Here is a 16,172-nt window from a genome sequence, read left to right on the forward strand (position 1 = left end):
GTTTTGGTACTAGAAAAAATAAGTGCTGTTTTAAATTACATGGTTGAAACTGAGATTTAATCCACGTGCCACTAAACTAGGTTGAAAGTTCTTTCATTAGTTTTGGAAGTGTGAGCCGAGATAAGCCAATAAGAATTAGTTTCATCCTTTACAGTAATAAGGATTTTTGGATAGTATTAATTGACATTAAAATGAAGATTATTCAGAGGAATGACTTTTTAAAACTATAAGTTAAGATCTTTCCAACTTAGTAGAAGCATTTTTCATAACTACGTACATGGTCCCCTAAAGCTTTTCATACTACTCCACTGGCATTATTCCAAATAAAAAAGGCGTAGATAAATTTTGACATCTTTGTTGCCATTACGTGCGTATAATTATCTTTACAGTAGCGTTCTAAGAAGAAGGAACTAAATCAGAAACGGAATTATTTACTAATGAATGAAATGTTTCTGCTGTCGCCGCTCAAGTATGTGTTTTGCTAATTAACATGCAAAAACTGTTAGGATGAGAACTTATGCTTCCGAAGTGGCGGAAAAAGAAAAGTATTGGCGTTTTAGGCTCGCAAAAAAGATCCCAGTTCGTATTTTCGAATGTATTTTTTAAAAACTTAGCCTCACTTTTGGTTTCTCGAGTGATTGAAAAAAAATCTCTGTTTATGTAATTTTGCTTTTGAAAATGTCTTTTGCGCCATGCTCTATGATAAATGATTTTTATGAAACTTTTTCATCATTTAGAAAGAACTTGCGGATGCCAAGCAAGGACTTCTTGAAGCTGAAACATCAAGATCAGCTTTGCAAAAAGAACTTCAGCATTTGTTGTTGCAACTACATTCAGCTCAGCTGCAAGTGTCTGCACAAATGGGGCATGCTGATGATTCTGAAACCATCAAACAGAAGCTGGTATGAAACAAGTTTTCCACTTTTCAGCAGTGGCGGATTTACAAGTTGGGAGCTCGTCTCTGCCCACTCATTTCCAAAAGTACTGGGGCTTGCCCCCTCACTTTTCAGTTGAAAAATCAGTTTATACCCGCTGGAATGATTTATTTCATGAGAATAGAAACGAAAAATTGAGTCCATATTCCACATTTTTTTAAGAGGTCTTTTAATTAATAATATAAAAATTCATTAATATATCTCAGGGTTCGTACGCTCCGGAAAAACCTGGAATTGTCAGGGAAAATGACATAGTCAAAAATGTCAGGGAAAAGTCAGGGAATTTTCTAAACAGTTCCCAAAAAAATTTCTTCCAATTTTTTCCCTGGGAATTTTGTTCTGTGAGATCTAATCTTCTTTTAGCGCTGGTTTCTAAAAGAAATTGCAAAAATTTTGAGGCAAGATAACGCTGGCAATGAAAAAAAGTGGCAACCCGAAAAAGCTTCCGTAGCCGCCATTTTTGACTCTCAATAGTTCCCCAAGAAAAAAATTTCTCGGGTGAACAGGAATTATGCGCTAACTCAGCAGGGAAGAAGACAATTTACTGCTTCGGAAGCACAAGCCTGAAGATGGGAAGGTCGATCGGGGAAAATCGTTATTTTAATCAAAAAGTCTTTTTAGCTACGTGTGAAACGTAGTCGCCATTTTTGGTCATTCACAAGATGGAGCAGAATTGGATGTTTTCTTTAACTGTAAACTAATGAAACTGACACAAAATGGGCTGCAAATTGTTTTTTTTTATTATTTTAAATGACTTTCTTGAGAAATGAAAAATTTTGTTCTTAAAACTTTATTTTATCCTCATTGCCTTGGACGCAAATGTGCTAAAAACTTTTCAACTGAATTGTAGTTTCATGAAGATTTATTATTTTTAAATGCTTTTCATGCTACAAATTCAAAAAAATATTTCTTATTTTTGTGCGTAGCCGCCATATTTGGTCATTCCCGAAACGAAAGTACACAAGACTTTTTCAGTGCCTAAGTTCCCCAAAACGGCATCGGATGTTTATTGCAATGCAAACTATTGAAAACAACGCAAAATTTGCATTTCCCCCCTATAATTCGTAATTATTTTCTGGAAAAATGCAAAATTTTATCTTCAGAACATTTTTTTTATTATAGTTGATTTAGACGTTTATGTGCTAAAAACTGACTATTTTGTCTTAATTGTAGTTTTTTAAGGATTATTAATTATTTTTAACTATTTTTATGCTACAAATTCAAAAATTATCTTAAATTTTTCACTTAGTCGCCATATTTGGCTGTTTGCACGATGGAAGTCGACGTAAACTTCCAAAAACCGAATTGGATGTTTATCTCAATGTAAACTATTGAAAGTAACATAAAATGTGAAAAAAATTATAAATTATTTAAAATTAACAATTACTTTCTAGAAAAGAAAAATTGAAAGTTTAATGTAAGCATCCTTTTCTATGCGAAAGAAGAAAAAAAAATTATTATTGGCATTGGCCTATGATCGCCGGATTTGTTATTATGCGTTATATGGTATGCCGATAGATGCAACAAGTTAATCATATTTATACTGAAAATTAGCTTTGTATTTTGCTCAATATGTTTTGTGTTGTACACATATAAGAAAATAAAAAGAATAATATTAGGTCAAAATACCTTATCTCAAAAGCCTCCCTATCCCCCCTTATTCACCGGCGTAGGGTATTATCTACGGATAATAAGCTACTCCTCTACAAAATGTGCCTTAGGCCTATTATCACATACGGAGCTCCCATTTGGGCTACCTCCGCAATTACCAACTTTACACGAGTTGAAAATCTTCAGCGCACTATGGTCCGTGATGCTATTAATCCTGAATGGTATATTCGTACGGATAAACTTATTCAGGAAATTGGCATTCCTGCCCTCCATGATTTTTCCAAATCACTGCCCAGGAGATTCTTTGCAAGAATTCCCCGTGTCCATAATACCCTGCTAGACAGCCTTCCGGTCTATGACCCGGCTGATCCAGCAAACCAATGTCGGCCCCAAGCCTTGCTCTGCAACTAGCTGCACGGAACTCCTTACGGTTTACCGTTAAGGTTTCTTTGGATGGCATTAGGGACTTTTTCCTGGCTAAGACCCTTTTTTTTCTTTTTATACCCGTACTTAATCCAGTATTTTATCTTTAACGCCCCCTGGGCTACTTATTTTTTCTAATCCAGAAAATTTTTATTTTTTACTATAAATTACGCTTGGCTTGCCTCGCGTGGAAAAAAAAAAAAGAAGAAAAAACTTGTGTTTTTCATTTATACATCATTTTATTATTTTATATATGTATCTTTTCTAAGTTGTATTTAAATTTTTAAATTTAAATTACGCACCCAGATCTCAACGAATACCAGCTCGTCATTGGTTCAAAATCAGTCCATGTTAACCCCACCCAATTACAGACATGGAAGGTACAAGGCCCCGCCTCAGGTACTCCCGAGGAACGCTTATAGATATTCGTCTCATACTGTAAACCAAAAGCGGATGCTAAAAGATTGATGCGCGACTACAGAAACGCTAAAATAAGTTGAAAGTACTTTGTTTTCAACAAGTAATAAACGGATTGAAACAATTGTGAGCAAAATGTTTGAATAAAATTAAATTTGGAGAGAGAAAGAAAAAAAAATTCTAAGATTTTTTTTTTTAAATCTAAGAGGAGAAGTTTCAGTTCTTCAGCATTGCTACTTTAAAGAATTTTAATTATTATGAAAATGTTGCTATTTAAACTTAATTTTGAATAAAGCGAGTAACCTGGAATTATCTAAAAAAAACCTGTAAAAGTCAGGGAATTTTTTTTAGCCACAAGTGTATGAACCCTGTATCTCAAATTTATGAAAAAAAAAAAAAAATATCACCCTTAGACACTTTACTGCTCAACCTTCCACACCTCTTTCGACCCATATTATTTGGCATATTATTTTGGCACTGTTCCCTTTTGTACACTTATCTGATGCTTGGTAAATATTTTATATAGCATGCGTTTCAACTAAAACGTTTTGTCCTTCTATTTATATAAATTCTGTCCATTTTCTATAGAAAAAATATAGATATAAATAAAAGCATGTCATGATTTTAGTTAGAATTACATCATTCTTTCTAAACTTTTGCAGGAAAATGAAATGGAGTACTATAGAACAAATATTTATAAAGAGACATTTACAGAAACTCAAGTTCAGCATTTGAAAAAGGAAAATGAAATCTTAAAGTTATGTAATGTTGCTCTCCAAAGTGAAGTTTTTGGGTCAAGATTAGCAGCAAAATATTTAGACAAAGAATTAGCAGGAAGGTAAATTTTCATTTTTGTAAATCACACTTTTATATTTTAAATGTTCACCATGCATGTGCTTCAGAATTTTCCAGTATTCAGGGGCCCAATGAACGTTAGGGAGCTCAGTTTCATATTGTCTCCCCCCCAAAGGCGGATCCAGAAAATGTTCAAGGAGGGGGCGATTCTTTTTTACTCTTTACTCCTTAGAACTTCAATTTCCAAAAACTTTCAAAGGAGTGTACTGAATTCTTCACTTACCCTTATGCAATCAAAGGTGTCCTACAGTTGTCTCTTTAAAAAAAAAATCCATCAAAACATATCCTTGAAACTATCCCGAATGTCATCTAAGATCGTCCAAAATTGAGATTTTGGAATTTCAATTTCAAAAAAATCCCTGTTGAAAGTTTCGGCCATATCCCCAGAGTAATAACAGATTGCGTTTTAAACACTTCAATTCCGGAAGAATTCCGGGAAACAGCTCCCTTTCTTCTAACATCATCGAATATTATGTAAAATTGCGGTTTTAAACCTTTAATATTCAAAATATACATGAAGAAAGTTCCTGTCTCTCGGTTTAAGGAGGGGGCGATCGCACCCATCGCCCCCCCCCCCCTTTGGTTAGTAGATGTTTTTTTGTATTCTACACACATTGGGAAAAAAAATCCCTATTGTTATAAATACATAGTTTCAAAGAATTGCCGTGCAAAATTTAGATAAAGTTTTTTCTCCCTCCCCCTCTCCATCTCACTTACATGGCAGGAATTGTTACATTTCAATCTAATGGATGCAGTGCAGTTCAACAGTTAATAAGCTGTTAGTTACCTATCCAAAGCTGGGGTCAAAACAGAACAATTTCATTGAGAGGACATCTGCTTTGCTTCCAGCTCGAATCCTGACTATGCCAGACTGATGAGTAAATCTTGCAAATCACTGCCCACGGAGCACGAACTCATGATATTTGGTGTAACACCACAAAAAACCACTTGGAATCAGGTCTGGAGAGCAGGGTGGCCACAGAGGAAGGTAATTGTCATTATCAGAATCTCGTCGAATCCAATGACTAGAAAGCTCGTTATTGAGGAAATGGGGAACGTCTGTCAGACAATTGGGAGCCCCATCTTATTGGAAAATGATCGACCATTGATTGTGACATCTTACAGCGAGTTAAACAAGAATTCAACTTTATTTTTGATATCTACTGCATCATGAAGTGTTCACCTATCAAACATTTGGGGAACAAAACTTGTAAAGTTCCTTTCTCCAGAAAAGTCAGCATTGTTGATGTATTTGTAATATGTTTCTTTAATAAGTCTTCCAAGCCCTGGACGGAATTGCGTCAAAACCTGGAAACTTTGTGGCTTTCCCTGCCAATTCTTGCGGCACCCAGTTTGAGAACCTCTGTGTTAATTGGTTGAAATCTTTGCTTTTGCTTAAACAACTCTTGACAGGCTCTCCAGTATTCTGCCGTAGGCAGGTAAAGGGCAGTAACTGCAAATTTTTAATTTTTTTCGCATTTTTGTCATCTATTGTACCTTAGCTTTATTGTACAAGCTTGCTTATTTCGTTTCCGCTAAAAAAAAGGAGCAAATAAAGTCTAATTCCAACATTTTCCTGTTGTTAGTATTGAATCCAACACACACTTCTTCAAGTATCTTGAAACCTCATTTCTGCAGGTACTGCCGTTTACCTGCCCACGGCAGTATTGTGCCCTAGATGTCACCATTCTTTTTTTCCTAATTTCACTTTGAAAAACATTCTTTGTGAGAAGCTACTGTTATTCTTGCATTTTCTAATTTGTTTTTAGTAAAATTGCTTTCCAATCTTGCAGGATTCAACAAATTCAATTACTGGGCAAAGATATCAAAGGAAGTGACCATGACCGACTTTGGGAACAGCTTGAAGCTGAGATTCATCTTCATAGGCATAAAACTGTCATTCGAGCTTGCAGAGCTCAAAGAGGCATAGGATGTAAATTGCTAGCACCACCAGGCCATGTAAGTTAACCAATTCGTTATTTTATTACCCAGTTATAAGCATTCGGTTACATTTTTATTTATGTTTAAGAAATTTCTGAACTAATTTCTTTCTTAAGCTTTTAAAATAGAAGAAAGTGCATTTTATGACTAACAAAACACAAAACAAATAATGAAATTATCAAGTCAAATAAAAGATTCATCTTATAACTTTTTTAAAACAACAGTCAATTTTCTTGGAATCTAACTTTCATAATGTGTATAGTTATTTAAAACATTTGCATACATTTTTACATCATGCAAGAAAACTATGATTTATGTTTTTACATATGCTATGCCTTTTCTACAACCATGCACAAATGAGCTAGAACACAAACACCAACTGTAATTTTTCCAAACTGTTAGCAGATTTATATACTAGAAAGTAAGCTAAATAAAATGATCGGATAAAGGCTTTGTGATTTTCTTTTTCTTTTTTTGAAACTGTGGTTGACATTTTTATGCAATGATCCTAGTGTACAAATATCAATCTAAGCTGAAATTAAGGAAAAAGAATTATCAATTTGTCGGAGAATTGTTGCATTTATAACTTTTGCTTAACTAACAAGGATGTTTGTGCTTTGTGAAAGATCCAGAATTCTGGTAATTTCAAAAAAAGTCTCCACTGAAGTTTCCTGGTAATTCATTATAAGGTTCTAGATGTGTGCAAAATTTACTCGCAAACTGGCTGATTTATTTTTGTAATTGATATATTTCTTTAATTAAATACATTAATTGTATTTAGTCATTAATTTATCAACTTGTCAAAGTTAAGTTCCACAATTTGAAGCATATTTAGCAGCATTTGAGTTTACTCGTATACTAAGAATTTTCCAAGCTGTTCTTTTCTGAGGGTACTGCAAACAACCCTGAATTAATCATGTTTATATGAAGCTTGTTTAGCAATCAGGATTGCTTATTGTTCTCACTTGACTGTTTTTGACGTTCCTTTGATTTTTCCCACCGCCAACCTCCGCACCATCACCGTCGACGGGCTCCTCACGATGCTGCTCCTATAGCGAAAGTCGTCTCCAGGTTGCATCCATGTCCTACACACACCTACATAAACACATACAAACACATACACACACGCATACATACAGACACCCACACATACACACAACTACCCACACATTTATGCCTGCACACAGACACAAACACATATACCTACACACACATTCATACACACAACTACCCACACACTTATGCCAGCACACAGACACAAACACACATGCCTACACACACATACACATAACCCGTACACACAAACACATACCCCCACACACAAACACACACGCCTACATACACACACTCGTGATTGCGAAAAACATAATTTGAATTTAAGATGTCAAAATTCAAATTAATTTTTTAAATTTTTTTTTTTAATCGCCTGTAACCCCTTTTTTAATTTCAGGATTTTCATATGCTTAGAAAGAAACAAGGTGTTGGCGAGGTCAGAATAGTGACATTAACTAAAGGGGCAGATGAAGGACTTGGCATATCAATCACTGTAAGTATGTTTTGAACAGGGCTGTCATTTAGAGGTGTCAGCCCCCCCCCCCCCCCGTATTTGAAAATATAATACTTTTACATTAAAGTAAGCATGGTTTTAATTGTTTTTCGATCAAATCTGCATTGAGTGTACAGTATGTACATACACCCTGGGGTTTATAGTACAATAGACCTGAGGTCTCAGTCTTGCACTAGTTTCAAGAGCCCCCCTTTTCACACAATACACCCTGGGGGGAGGAAGGAATCACTATTTTTTAAATCCTTGCTTTGTTGGTAATCCAGCGCCTGCATGCAGGTTTCTTTTGCACCTTTCATTATTTGAAAAAACATAAAACATTATGTATTGCAGGATAACAACATAATTTGAGTTGTCAAAATTTTGCTACCTGCATGTAGAATATTTGCTGCATATTTACTAAGAACTGGGCTGTATTTGTCGGGGAAGGTGGGGCAAAGTGAAATGGTAAAGTACTTATTCCGCTTTTAGTGCCACTTACCTAGTGATACTTTAACTATGTAGTAACATATGTATTTTATTCCAGTCAAGAAAAAATTACCTCTGAAAATCAAAACATATAATAATACAAGCAATTTTAAAAAAAATGATACTCAAGTTGTAGTTTTTGTAAGTCAAAAATCATTTTGATATTATCAAATGATAAAATTTTTGTTTTTAACATTTTAAATATTAATTGGGACCTTCTAATAATCGATGCAGTATTTATTTAGTTAATGTTTAGCTTATTTGTATTTTTAATATTTTTCGCAATTCAGGTCAAGGAGAAGTAGTTTATTTCGTTTACTCGTTCAAATATTTACTAAATCACTTACATATTCATTTATTAATTAATTTATTTACATACCTTCATTTAATTATTTACTTATTAATTCATTTTCTTTCACTATTTTAGTCACTCTCCTTATGTATTAATTAATGAATAAATAAATTAATTAGTTTATTGTTTCATTATGTTTTCATTTATTGATTATTCTTTTATTTACTCATTATTGTGTTCAAAAATATTTTTCCAATTGAATGAAAAATATTTCATTCAAAAAAATTTCATTTTTCACTTTGCCCCATAAAAAAAAGTAAAAATTTTCCACTTTTTTTTTTTTTTTGAAGGTGCAATTTTACTGCCAAAAATAAAAATAATGTTTCAATGAAGTTTTATTATAAAATACAATGTTCTTTCTTTATGTACTGTAATTTTCAAAACAAATTTTCAATTTGTTCGTTTTGAAAAGCTCAGTCATCTTAAATATTTCACTTTGCCCACACTCCCCTAAAAATACTATAATATAATTTCAACGGTAAAAAACTATAGTAAATAATTGCTTATCTGTGATACAGCCTTTGAATTTTAAACCAGTAGAATGATGGGGAATAGAAATATTTTTTGAAAGCACTATTCAAAGGAAGAGTTTTGCTCATATTTCCTTGCGTGGTTATGGACCAGTTTTTGTTGCTTTTAAATATGCTTAACACTAATCACTTATGTTTTCGAAAGACAAGTGGAATAATCTAAATATAAATACAGGAATATTGTGGACCACAGAAGGGCCACTTACCTGATAAAATGCATCAGTTTTGAAATACATGATTTCAAGAATATTGTTGTAATTGAGATGGCACATATTCTAGTTTCTTGTAACATTACCGATTGCTAATTTATTAAAAATTAGTTCATACAAATTAAAATTTAATTTTTTACCAAATGGTGTGAATTAAATTTTTATTGTGAATTTTAAGCAATCCTTTAAAAATGTAAAGTTGTTATCTAAATATTTATATTTTTAGGGTGGCAAGGAGCATGGTGTACCCATAGTTGTTTCAGAAATACATCCATATCTTCCGGCTAGTCGTAGTGGCTTGCTTTATGTTGGAGATGCTATTTTATCAGTCAATGGCATTGATCTGAGAAATTTAAGGCACGTGGAAGCTGCAAAAGTTCTTTCCAGTCAAGTATGCTATTTTTCTGTGGGATATCTAACATGTTTTATAAATGTGCCTGTTTATAGCGAATTTATGGCTATAGCTTAATTGCTTCAATTCCCTTTCGCATTTAACTATGTATTATTCAAAAATTTTTAATGAAATTTGAAATTTTTATTCGATTCCTTTAATTTTATTATAAACGGACGTTACTGTATAAATAAAAGGCATAACAAAAATTTATAGACTATCTTTTTAAAAAATTATCTATTTAAAAGCTAACTAAATGAATTAGAAAAAGGAAATAGATTATGCTAATATATATTGATGAAATAAAAATAAAAAAATACTCAAACAGTTTGGAACATTCTTTGAATTAACCATTGAGAAGGAATAGAAGGAGAGAGTGCAACCCTACTATCCCGATACGGCAACAGTATCATGTGACCTGGGCAGCAATATCGAGTTGACCGTAACCGCTGAAGAAGTTTTCATTAGCTAAAGCCATGAATGATAAAAAAATTTAACTGTAGAAGGGAAAAATTAGATTTATAGCATTAGTGCAGTATTGTAGTATTATAAACTGAAAAAAAAAAAAAAAAAAAAGACACACCAGAAGGTCCAGTAACTTTTCACAGGTATGTATGAATGTTTTTTTACTTCTAAATTAAAAAAAAAAAACTTATTCATGCATTCAACGAGTACATATCCCACAGTTGTTTATAATTTTTATGTTTTTGTACTGATTTTACTTATAAATGTAATAAAACGTTGTATATCATGAATGCAAATAACATTTTAGTTCCATACAAACACTTTCTACTGAACAATTAATTAATTTAACGCCTCTCAAGTATTTTGTGTACATTTGCTTTGTTGGCGAGTAGCTTCTCGCCAAGCTCTTGTGAACAGTTGATGCGTTTAAAACAAGTTTTAGATATGATTGAATTTAAATATTAGTGTGTCTGCATATGAAATAACTACAAAATATTGATTACAAGGCATAAGAATCGATAAATTTTCAGTCAATAACAAAACATTTTAAACATATATTTCTATATACCCGTCATTACAAGGAATAAACATCAAAATACATGAAAAATGCAGTTACATTATCAGACCCCGAAGTGGTTTTTTGAGGGGAAAAAGTAGGAAATAAGGAATTAAAAAAGTAGGAAAAGTAGGAAAAAAATCACTTAAAAAAGTAGGAAAAAATAGGAAGAGATAGGACTACACACACGTTAAGATGACTGACAATCATTAGGATGAAAAACAAACTGGTGGAAACAAAGATATTAATTACAAAAATATGAAAATAAAATCTAAACAAAGAAACACCTTTCACCAATAGAGTAATTTGAATTTTGACTCCTTGAATTCAAATTATACTTTTCGCAATCACGAGTGTGTTTGTGTGTGGGGGTATGTGTGTTTGTGTGTAGGGGGTATGTGTATGTGTGTGTAGGCATGTGTGATTGTGTCTGTGTGTGGGGGGGTATGTGTATGTGTGTGTAGGCATATGTTTGTGTCTGTGTGCAGGCATGAATGTGTGGGTAGTTGTGTGTATGTGTATGTGTGTGTATGTGTTTGTGTGTGTATGTGTGTGTATGTGTTTGTGTGTGTATGTGTTTGTGTGTGTATGTGTGTGTAGTTGTGTATGTATGCGCGTGTGTGTAGGACATGGATGCAACCTGGAGACGGTTTTCGCTGAGGTAAAAAAATAGGCTTTGTCGCAACTAATTTAGGGAAAGCTGAATTTTTGCAGGATGTTAGCAAATAAAGTATACACTAAAAAAGTACAAAGTCCCGACCCCCACCCCTCTTGCTTTCTCCCCCTACCCCCTCCGAAACATTGCAAGAGCAGTACTATGATTATACGTTTTTCGTGTCGCAACTAATTAGGGGAAAGCTGAATTCTGGCAGGATGTTAGTACATAAAGAATACACTAAAAAAGTCACAAAGTCCCGACCCCCACCCCTCTTGCTTTCCTCCCACCCCCTCCGAAACACTAAAACATTGCAATAGCAGTACTATGATTATACGCTTTTTGTGTCGCAACTAATTAGGGGAAAGCTGAATTTTGGCAGGACGTTAGTAAATAAAGAAAACACTAAAAAACCGCAAAGTCCCGACCCCTACTCCTCCTGCCCCCCCCCTCTCTGAAACACTTAGACCATCAAGAGCAGTACTATGATTATTCGCTTTTCTTTTCGCAGCTAATTAAGAGAAAGCTGGATTTTTGCACGATATTAGTACATAAAGTGTACACTAAAACCTAGACAGTCTCGATCCCAACCCCTCTTGCTGCTCCCCCCCCCCTCCTTCCGAAACATTGCTCACTCATCAGTTCAGTACTATGATTATACCAAGGTATTCCTTTTTTTATTTCACTCCTAACAATATTATAAACCAGTGGTGCCAAACCTAAGGCCCAGGTGTCGTATCCGGCCCGCGAAGCTGATCCGTATTGCCCGTTGTTTTGTGAAATGTTACAACTCAAAGAGCACAATTAATAACAAATTTACAAATTGTTAGCCAAATATTTAGAAATTGGTTTCTGAAAACATTGTTGGGGACCACTGTTATACACAAATTATGAAACATACAATTTTTATGTAGATAGCTCAGTTTCACCATTTTACCAACTTAATCATATGCGGAAATCTCACAACAAAAACCAAAAAGTAACTTCAACAAATTAATAGCTTTTTATCATTACGTCTTGGAAAGAAATGTTTGAACAAAATTTATAGATAATAATATGATAATAGTCATTTTCTTGAAATGGATCAACAACGTAATAAGGGGCCATCTTCTAATATTTCGTTGGTTTGGTCCGAAATATTGTTACAGTGCATTCCACTACAGTGTCCACACATAGACGTGCAATCGAACCTAGCTTTACGACAGATGCAGTTTGGAACACATAATCTTTTCAATTGCAAGATACTAATTGGAGAAGTTCACTTGAAGCAGAGGTAATCTTCATGAACTTAGGAATCAGTTTGTTGCATGAAGTATAATGCCATCCCCACTCTTCTGGGGGAAGTTTAAAATCTAACCGAGTTTGAATCTGGTGTTGACCCTAAAGACTCTGGTGGAAACCTTAAAAAGATATTGACGGGTGACGTCTGAAGTTGGTGGAAGTTTTGATAAATCAAAAGTGGACTTAAGGCACATTTTTGTGATTAATTGCTTTTCACAAACTTTTATTCAAACTTGGTTAGGTTTTAAACTTCCAGCAGAAGAATGGGTTTGGAAATATATTTCAAGCAACAGACTGATTCCTAAGATCATGACAATTACCTCTCTGCTCAAAGTGAAAATCTCCTACTAATATCTTGCAACTGTAAGACATTGTGTTGCAAACTGCAGCTGTCGTAAAACTGGGTTCAATTGTACGTCTATGTGTGGACACTGTAGTGGAATGCATTATAACAATATTTCAGACCAAGCCAACAAACTGTTAAATGACCCCTCATAAAAGAAAAATTGTAGTTATAATAACTTGATGCCTTTTTTTTTTTGAATGCAACCTGTTTTTCAGAAACCAGTTGCTACATAGTCCTTGAGTTGTAACATTTCGCAAAACAACGGTTCACACTGATCAGTTTCATGGGTCGGATGTGACCCGTGGGACGTAGGTTAGGCACCACTGGTTTATAATATTGTAAGAAGTGAAATAAACGAGCTGATGTGTGCATCACATGACTTCCTTTTACACCAATTTAATGCTATTTCCCTATTATTGCAATTTTAATGGGATTCTCTCTCTAACTCTTTAAATATCACTAGCAATGGCCACATTGAAAGCAGATTTAAAAAAAAAAAAAAAAAAATCGCCAAATTTTTCGCCAAGTTGGCGACAAAACTTGGCAACCAAAAGACTGGCGATATATCGCCAAGTGACCGCCAAATTATAACACCACTTGAGTTTGCATCGAAATTAACAATGATTTCCCCCCAAAAAGGTGCAAAAGACCCCTTTAGAAATACCCGAATGCAACCAAAATAGGAGGTGCACAACTAGACCCCACTACGAGTCTATGTACCAAATTTCAACTTTCTAGGACATACCATTTTTGAGTTATGCGAGATACATACGCACATACGCACATACACACATACATACAGACGTCACGAGAAAAGTCGTTGTAATTACCTCGGTGATGGTCAAAATGGATATTTCGCGTGTCTATACATTCTTAGGCACTTTTCCGCATGTGGTCGAATCGAAAAAAAAACTCAACATTCATTTGGGGGTGAGCAAAATGGAAATTAAGGGCGATTTTTGAGTGAAAATTTTTTCGCGAATACAATGCTTCCTTTTTTGTAAAAGGAAGTAAAAAAGGAATACTCCGGTATCATCATTAGTTTTTGAGCTGTAAGCGTATAATCATAATATTGCTATTGCAATGTTTCGGACGGAGCGGGGAGGGGGGGGGGATGAAGCAATAGGGGTAAGGACTTTGTGTTTTTTTAGTGTATACTTAGTATATCAACATCTTGAAAAAAAATCGGCTTTCCCCTATTTAGTTGGGACACGAAAAGCGTATAATCATTGTACTGCTCTTGCAATGTTTCGGAGGGGGGTGGGGGAGAAAGGGGGGTGCGGGTCGGGACTTTGTCTTATTTTAGTGTATACTTTTTGCTCTAACATCTTGAAAAACATCCGCTTTCCCAAATTAGTAGCGACACGAAAAGCGCATAATCATAGTACTGCTCTTGCAATGTTTTGGAGGGGTTGGGGAAGAAAGCAAGAGGGGTGGGGATTGGGGCGTTGTACTTTTTTAAAGAATACATTACGTACTAACATCCTGCCAAAATTCAGCTTTCTCTTAGTTGCGACAAGAAAAGCGTACAATCATAGTACTGTTCTTGCAGTGTTTCGTAGGGGGTGAGGGAGTGGGGGGGAGAAAGAGTGGTGGGGGGCGGGACTTTGTATTTTTTTAAAGTGTACTTTATGTACTAACATCCTGCCAAAATTCAGCTTTCCCCTAATTAGTTGTGACACGAAAAGCATATAATCATAGTACTGCTCTTGCAATGTTTCGGAGGGGGTGGGGGCGAAAGCAAGAGGGGTGGGGGTCGGGACTTTGTGGCTTTTTAGTGTGTACTTTATGTACTAACATCCTGCCAAAATTCAGCTTTCACCTAATTAGTTGCGACACGAAAAGCGTATAATCATAGTACTGCTCTTGCAATGTTTCGGTGGGGGCGAAAGCAAGAGGGGTGGGGGTCGGGACTTTGTACTTTTTTAGTGTATACTTTATGTACTAACAATCTGCAAAAATTTAGCTTTCCCTAAATTAGTTGCGACACGAAACCTTTATTGACTGGGCTAATAGGAGCAGCATCGTGAGGAGCCGGTCGACGGTGATGGAGCGGAGGGTGGCGGTGGGAAAATAAAATGATAGGACGCCAAAAACAGTCAAGTGAAAGCAATAAGCAATCGTGATTGCTCAAAAAAAAAAAGGAAAACGACTGAAAATGCAGAACTAAAATAAAATGTGTTCTTAAATATGGGACATAAAATTTATAATAAAATAATTAAACTAAATAAATAACGAAATAAGTCAACTAAATAGTTTGTACTATGTTATGTATTTTTAGCATTCAACATACATTTGTTTCAGGCACGTCATTTATGGGGGTCAATTTCTCCCCTCCTTGGCTTTGGAAAATTAATGCTTGTGCGGCTTTTGTTGTTTGCAGATAAAATTTGCATTCATTATACACCCTTCGCTAGCCACCTCCGGGGGGGGGGGGGATCAAAGTGATGAGTCAGTTATAATTTTAATCAAGCAATAAAAACGAATATTGTTTTAATGGTTTGATGATTTTTACCTTCTTCTTGTTCCAAAATTTTTGTCACGAAAATAAAAGGAAACATCCATGCATGGTAAACATAACATTTCTATCAAAGACAAAGATCAGTTACTAACGTTTCTTTGTGCAAAAAAGGGAAGGCATGTAGTTTATCTCAATCCTCACCATACAACAAAAATATTCATTCGGAAATTGTTCTCGAAATTGAGAGTGAGGGGGGAGCACCTGACATCAAATGCCTGTATATATATCTCTTTCTCCCCCCTCCCTTTGATCAGGCGCACTAAGTAAAATAACTTACAGTAGATACGCCGCATCGGTATAATTGCCGCACCCGAAAAGAGTAAGAGTCTGCCAAAAAAAATTTCAAATGCTCAGAAATGTCGCACTGCCATAAACACAGCACATAAAAATGATGTGCAACTCCTCGATATTGATGATATATCAAAGTAGAAAATACCCATTAAAAAGAAAAAAAATACATATTAGTTAGTAGCTCTATCCCCCAACTTTTAAAAATATGAAGAAATAAAAACAAAATATTGCATTTAAATTGATTTCCGATTTTTCTCCAAAAATCGGGAACGTTTTGCCCATCCAGGTTTTGCTATGTTTTTTTTTTTTTTTTTTTGCAAATACACTCTTTGCAAGGAAAGAAAATGAAATTTTATAAATT

At 34.7% G+C, this 16,172-nt stretch overlaps 1 protein-coding gene across 1 annotated transcript in view; it reads left to right on the forward strand.

The window, feature by feature from the left end:
• Positions 1-16,172, forward strand: part of LOC129226673 (uncharacterized) — a gene marked incomplete in the record, with an annotated part of 92,214 nt that overhangs the window by 66,682 nt on the left and 9,360 nt on the right. The window contains 5 exon segments of the mRNA XM_054861304.1: positions 738-902; positions 4,049-4,224; positions 6,035-6,200; positions 7,633-7,728; positions 9,532-9,696. Of these exon segments, the coding sequence (XP_054717279.1) occupies positions 738-902; positions 4,049-4,224; positions 6,035-6,200; positions 7,633-7,728; positions 9,532-9,696 (768 nt within the window).

The sequence above is a fragment of the Uloborus diversus genome, chromosome 7 (genome assembly GCF_026930045.1).
Source record: "Uloborus diversus isolate 005 chromosome 7, Udiv.v.3.1, whole genome shotgun sequence".
In the NCBI taxonomy this organism is placed as follows: Eukaryota; Metazoa; Arthropoda; class Arachnida; order Araneae; family Uloboridae; genus Uloborus; species Uloborus diversus.